This window comes from Gopherus evgoodei, unplaced genomic scaffold (genome assembly GCF_007399415.2).
Source record: "Gopherus evgoodei ecotype Sinaloan lineage unplaced genomic scaffold, rGopEvg1_v1.p scaffold_39_arrow_ctg1, whole genome shotgun sequence".
NCBI classification, from domain to species: domain Eukaryota; kingdom Metazoa; phylum Chordata; order Testudines; family Testudinidae; genus Gopherus; species Gopherus evgoodei.
The window spans coordinates 2870832-2877602 of NW_022060060.1; the positions used below are offsets into that span (position 1 = coordinate 2870832).

General features: G+C 46.0%; 1 gene segment (V, D, J or C); it reads right to left on the reverse strand.

The window, feature by feature from the left end:
• Nucleotides 1–289: 289 nt before the first annotated feature.
• On the reverse strand, nucleotides 290–974 carry LOC115642297. The segment is given in 2 exon segments: nucleotides 290–612; nucleotides 860–974. Coding segments are annotated over 2 exon segments (372 nt in total).
• Between the last annotated feature and the right edge of the window lie 5797 nt (nucleotides 975–6771).

Genomic DNA, 6771 nt, shown 5'->3' on the forward strand with positions numbered 1-6771 from the left:
AGTTAAAACCTTTAAAATCTCGCAGCTAATCATTTGCCCAAGTCTGTATGGGTGAAACATAATTTAACCAGATTCCTCTTCCCGAAGCTTTCCTGCCAGCGAGCAGGATGTGGGGCTGGGACAGCCCCTGTCTGTAATTGCCTGTCACCTACAGCAGAGCTGCATTTGTACCTGTGACTGGGGGAGACTGCGGGGCTTTGCGGACGCCTGTCTCTGGTCTCTCCCCAGTGCAGGGCCTGTGAATGGGAAGGAAGGGAGGGATTTTGTACAGCTCTGCTGCGTGGCTCTGTCACTGTGCCCGCTGCAGGGCGCAGAGATACACCGCTGTGTCTGCCGGCTCCAGCGCTGTGATGTTCAGAACTGTGGAGCTGTCAGCAGCGTGGGAAGAAAACCTCTCCTGGGCGAAATCCGCGTTTTCGCTGACAGACGCGTACAGCTTCGTCCCTCTCCGCAGAATGTACTGCGGGGCTCGGTTAGGAGACTGTCGGTACCAGCAGAGATAGACGCCCCTAGAATCGGTGGTATCGTAGGAACAGCTGAATGTCACCGAGCCTCCTTCTACTCCAGACACTTGGGGTTCCTTGGACTGGACCGAATCACCCAGCGCAGCACCTGTGACAAGAAATAAATGAATACAATGTACCAGTTCCAGACAAGCGGGGTGCAGAACCGAGAGAGGGAAAGAGACTGTGGAAGAGAGAGAATAAAACTAGGTACGTAGAGAGGCAGACCGAAAAGGAGGGAGCGCTGCAAAGAAACGGAGACAGCTGGTGGATTGGTTCTGGTTTTCGGGAGAAGAGAGAGAGGGTTTAATTAGCAGCGAGCCAGGCTGCATGAACAAAGCTAGCAGCTCAAGTACCTGGATACAGAGTGAGTATAAAAAGGGTTAGAAGAAAACTCATTTCCATTGTACAGAGGACTCTGCGCTTAGAATCACAAAGAGGCGGTGAAAACACAACAGCGAAGCAAGGGGATTGTCGGGTGAATGTTATAAACCGACCCACATGCCTCCCTGAAAAGTGCAAAGGGGCGAGTCTGAACCCAACGCCCAAACCCAGAGGAAATGAAGGGAGGGAGTGGTGTTTGCTTCTGATTCCTCTGTGAAAACGTCTGCTAGCTGGCTCTTCTACCCACTCGAGTTTTCAAAAAGTTTTGTTTACAGCTGTGACTATGCAATGGATACAATGTTTAGACATGAAATGGACTTCTTTGCCTCATCGGGAAATCAGAGAGACTTACTTGCATGAGAAGCCGGTTAAACAGAAAGCCTGACCGACAGAAAGAGAGAGCTGGATGGATGGATGCTGATTTCAGAGAAACTGAAACACTTCACACAGCAACTGAGAGCCCGGCCAGAGTTGCGGTGATGGGACAGAGATCAAAACCTCGCCCAGTGTCTTCTACAGCATGTTTCCAGCTGCAGGAAATCCTGTTACTATTTTCCAAGATTTGTGGGGTGATTTGTTTTATTAACAACAAATATTTTTTATTTAAAGGCTGTAAATTCATACATGTATTAACTCACATTTACATAACTGAGATAATAACGCATCGGGCGTGGTTTGCACAGCACGGTGGATATAACATTACACAGGGCAAGAAATGGAAAGATTCTCCCAGAAGTGGTATGAGCCGAAGGAACTGAACTTGGCGGAGGTGTCATGAAGATAACAGCTAGTCCCTTTATCCAATTATGAAAATAATTCTTCCTCCTCTTTTGTGTATTAAAAGAAAGTATATGCTGTAAAAGAGCCCTCTCTGTGATTTCCCTCCTTCCTTCTCCTCTGTATGACACGAGAGTCCCGAAAGAGATGCTATCCAGGGGAGTGTTGGATTCAGAATAAAACACAACGTAAAATGTAATTCCCAGAACAGAAGGCGCGCCCCCTTGTAGAGAGAATAAATCATGCAAGTAATTTTGAAAAACCATCTAGAAAACATAAGAATGGTCAGGCCCAGTAAGGCCAATGGTCCATCCAGCCTAGCGTCCTCTCTTCCAACAGTGGCCAGTGATAGATACTTCGGAACAGGACTATTATCTAGTGATCTGTCCCCTGTTGTCCAGTCCCAGCTTCTGGAAGTCAAAGTGGCTTAGAGACATCAAGAACATAAGAACGGCCGTACTGGGTCAGACTAAAGGTCCATCTAGCCCAGTATCTGTCTACCGACAGTGGCCAATGCCAGGTGCCCCAGGGATAGTGAACCTAACAGGCAATGATCAAGTGATCTCTCTCCTGCCATCTATCTCCATCCTCTGACAAACAGAGGCCAAGGACACCATTCCTTACCCATCCTGGCTACTAGCCATTTATGGACTTAACCACCATGAATTTATCCAGTTCCCTTTTAAACACTGTTATAGTCCCAGCCTTCACAACCTCCTCAGGTAAGGAGTTCCACAAGTTGGCTGTGCACTGTGTGAAGAAGAACTTCCTTTTATTTGTTTTAAACCTACCGCCCATTAATTTCATTTGGTGACCTCTATTTCTTGTATTATGGGAATAAGTAAATAACTTTTCCTTCTCTAGTTTCTCCACATCATTCATGATTTTATATACCTCTATTATATCCCCCCTTACTTTTCTCTTTTCCACGCTGAAGAGTCCTAGCCTTTTTAATCTTTCCTCATATGGGACCCGTTTCAAAACCCTGATCATTTTAGTTGCCCTTCTCTGAACATTTTCTAGTATCAGGATATCTTTTTTTGAGATGAGGAGACCACATCTTTACGCAGTATTTGAGATGTGGGCTTACCATCAATTTATGTAAGGGCAATAATACATTCTCAGTCTTATTCTCTATCCACTTTTTAATGATTCCTAACATCCTGTTTGCTTTTTTGACCGCCTCTGCACACTACATGGACATCTTCATAGAACTATCCACGATGAGTCCAAGATCTTTTTCCTGATTCGTTGTAGCTAATTTAGCCCTCATCATATTGTATGTATAGTTGGGGTTATTTTTTCCAATGTGCATTACTTTACATTTAGCCACATTAAATTTCATTTGTCATTTTGTTGCCCAATCACTTAATTTTGTGAGATCTTTTTGAAGTTCTTCACAGTCTGCTTTGGTCTTAACTATCTTGAGCAGTTTAGTATCGTCTGCAAACTTTGCCACTTCACTGTTTACCCCTTTCTCCAGATCATTTATGAATAAATTGAATAGGGCTGGTCCTAGGACTGACCCTTGGGGAACACCGCTACTTACCCCTCTCCATTCTGAGAATTTTCCATTAATTCCTGCCTCTTATTCCCTGTCTTTTAACCAGTTCTCAATCCATGAAAGGAACTTCTCTCTTATCCCATGACAGCTTAATTTATGTAACAGCCTTTGGTGAGGGACCTTGTTAAAGGCTTTCTGGAAATCTAAGTACACTATGTCCACTGGATCCCCCTTGTCTACATGTTTGTTGACCACTTCAGAGAACTCTAATAGATTAGTAAGACATGATTTCCCTTTACAGAAACCATGTTGACTATTGCTCAACAATTTATGTTCTTCTATGTGTCTGACAATTTTATTCTTTACAATTGTTTGAACTAATTTGCCTGGTACTAAAGTTAGACTTACTGTACAGTAAGTGCCCCCTCCTCCTCCTCCTCCTCCCTCCCCCACCAGGGTAGCAGCAGCAGCACAGGGCTTGAGGGCTATTTAAAGGGCCTGGGGCTCCCCTGCTTCCACTGTCCAGGCCCTTTAAATTTCCACAGGAACCTTGGGGAAGCTGTGGGTCTCCAGTGGCTATTTAAAGGGCCGGGGCAGTAGAAGCAATGGGACCCCGGACTTTTTAAACAGCCCCCAGAGCCCCACAGCCCTACCCCAGGGCTTCCGCAGTGGGGCTCTAGTGGCAATTTAAAGGGCCTGGGGAAGGCCCCAGACCCTTTAAATTGCCCCCTGGGGAAGCCGGGCCACCCCGGTACAGCGCACCGGTTCTTGCCGGTACACCGGCAGGGCCCGATTCAGGGGAATTGGTTGAATTGGCCTAAAGCTGGCCCTGCTGCTTCTGACGTAATTAAAAAACATTTTGTTAGTACCCTTGGAGTTTTTGGCTAGCCGTTCTTCAAACTCCTCTTTGGCTTTTCTTACACTCTTGCACTTAATTTGGCAATGTTTATGCTCCTTTCTATTTGCCTCACTAGGATTTGACTTCCACTTTTTAAAGGAAGTGTTTTTATCTCTCACTGCTTCTTTTACATGGTTGTTAAGCCACGGTGGATCTTTTTTAGTTCTTTTACTGTGTTTCTTAATTTGGGGTATACATTGAAATTGAGCCTCTATTATGGTGTCTTTAAAAAGCATCCATGCAGCTTGCAGGGATTTCACTTTAGTCACTGTACCTTTTAACTTCTGTTTAACTAACCCCCATTTTTGCATAGTTCCCTCTTTTGAAATTAAATGCCAAGAGCATGGGGCTGCATCCCTGCCCATCTTGGCTACTAGCTATCGATGGACCTCTCCTCCATGAGCCATTCAGATGTTTCTCTAGACGAGGGGAGGGTTATTTTCACATGGAATTTCTCGAGTTTCTCCAGAGGAATCATCAGTTATTGGTTTGGTGCAGGAGTCATTGAGAGAAATGTTCTGGCCCCTGTTACGCAGGAGGTTAAACTGCATGTGCATAATTATTCCTTTTGACCTTGAAAATCTGTGTAACTCTGTGTTACTTGTCTCTAGAAGAGGTTATTTTAAGAACTCGGTTATTCCTACAAGCCATTCCTTAGTTACAAGAGTGCAGAAAGTGTTTCTTTGCTTCCTAAGGAAAAAAAATCTTCTCACTAGACTTCACCATTTAAAACCTGCTTAGTGTAAATTACTGTCAGTATTAGTGGTTGTAACTCTGCCATAGCCAATCCCAAGCCGGGTTGGAAAAGCAAGAGAGTTGGCATCAGGCTGGCAGCCAGTCATAAAACTTTGCCAAATAAATCTATGACATGAGTCCTCTATATGCCTTATATGTAGGCTTGGAAGGATTCCATTTTAGCAGTAGAAGTAAAAAATGTGGATTTCACCATATGCCAGACAAGCTCAGGTACAAGTACTTCCCTTGATAATCCTTTGCCTATCTGTAAAATTCAGTTAAGAAAAATACTGCTTGGAAATTGTCACGGAGTCACCGGGCGATGCTCTGGAACTGCTCCCCACCAAGCCAGGCAGGACTTTGGGGAGCCTCCTCTCCCTTGGAGCAGACTTGTTCAGGGCAAGAAGCTCACACGTCTTCACCTCCTGGGTCTCTCCTTGGAGCATTCAGCATCCTCTGCCCCTCCGTGCGCTTCCCACAGCGAGTCCACCCCAGCGGGGTCCTGGGGAAGCCACCGGGTTCTGCACCCCCACTTTGCAGTCAGACGTGACTCTCAGCCAGCCAGTAACACAGAGGTTTATTCAATGACAGGAACAGGGTCTAAAACAGAGCTTGTAGATACAGCGAACTGGACCCCTCGGCTGGGTCCATTCTGGGGGGCAGTGAGCCAGACCCTCAGGTCTGCCCTCCACCCTCGACCCCAGCCAGCTCCCAACTAACAACCCCTCCCAGCCCCTCCTCTTTGCTCAGCTCCTTTCCCGGGCCAGGAGGTCACCTGATCCCTTTGTCTCCAACACCTTCAGCTGGCACCTTTGCAGAGGAGGGGCCCAGGCCATCAGTTGCTAGGAGACAGAGTGCCAGGCATTTAGGTGCACTGGCCCTTGGCTCTGCCAGATACTTAAGAACTGTCATGGGGACACTGTGGCACCAACACAGTATTCAGAGAAAACATTAAGAACTTTCCCAGTTCGTCACATCTCTCCCCCCTTCGAGACCGAACTGAGCGAGGTCACTCCAGCCAGTAACCTGGGGAAGTTCAAACCCACCAAGGTTCCCATGGATGCCCCAGCATCTCTCCCATTCCTTGGTGTGAGTTACACCAGGGCAGTACAGTCTCACGCCCTCCCTTAGGTTGGGTGTGCTTGATGGCACTTGCAGGCTGCATGTGGGAAGGTTTATGCGGCTTGAACCCTTTGCCAACCCAGTACCCCTGGGCTTCAAGCTGGGATTGGGTCTTTTCCCAGCACTCTGGTCTGTGATTCGGGCTTGTCATAAACAGATAGCTAAGGGTTAATGTCTCTTTCACCTGGAGCACCTGACCGGAGCACCTGACCAGAGGACCAATCAGGAAACCGGATTTTTTCAACTTTGGGTGGAGGGAATTGTGTGTCTGGGGTCTTTGTTTTCTGGCTGCCTGCTTTCTCTGAGCTTTGGAGAAGTAGTTCTGTTTTCTAATCTTCTGTTTCTAAGTGTAAGGACAAAGAGATCAGATAGTAAGTCATATGGTTTCTTTTCTTTGGTATTTGCATGAATATAAGTGCTGGAGTGCTTTGATTTGTATTCTTTTTGAATAAGGCTGTTTATTCAATATTCTTTTAAGAAATTGACCCTGTGTTGTATCATCTTAATACAGAGAGAACATTTGTATGTATTTTTCTTTCTTTTTATATAAAGCTTTCTTTTAAGACCTGTTGGAGTTTTTCTTTACTTCAGGGAAATTGAGTCTGTACTCACCAGGGAATTGGTGGGAGGAAGAAATCGGGGAGATCTGTGTGTTGGATTTGCTAGCCTGATTTTGCATTCCCTCTGGGGGAATAGGAAAGTACTATTTGTTTCCAGGATTGGAAACAGAGAGGGGGAGTCCCTCTGTGTAGTTTCACAGAGCTTGTGTCTGTGTATCTCTTCAGGAGCACCTGGAGGGGGGAAGGGAAAAAGGATTATTTCCCTTTGTTGTGAGACTCAAGGAATTT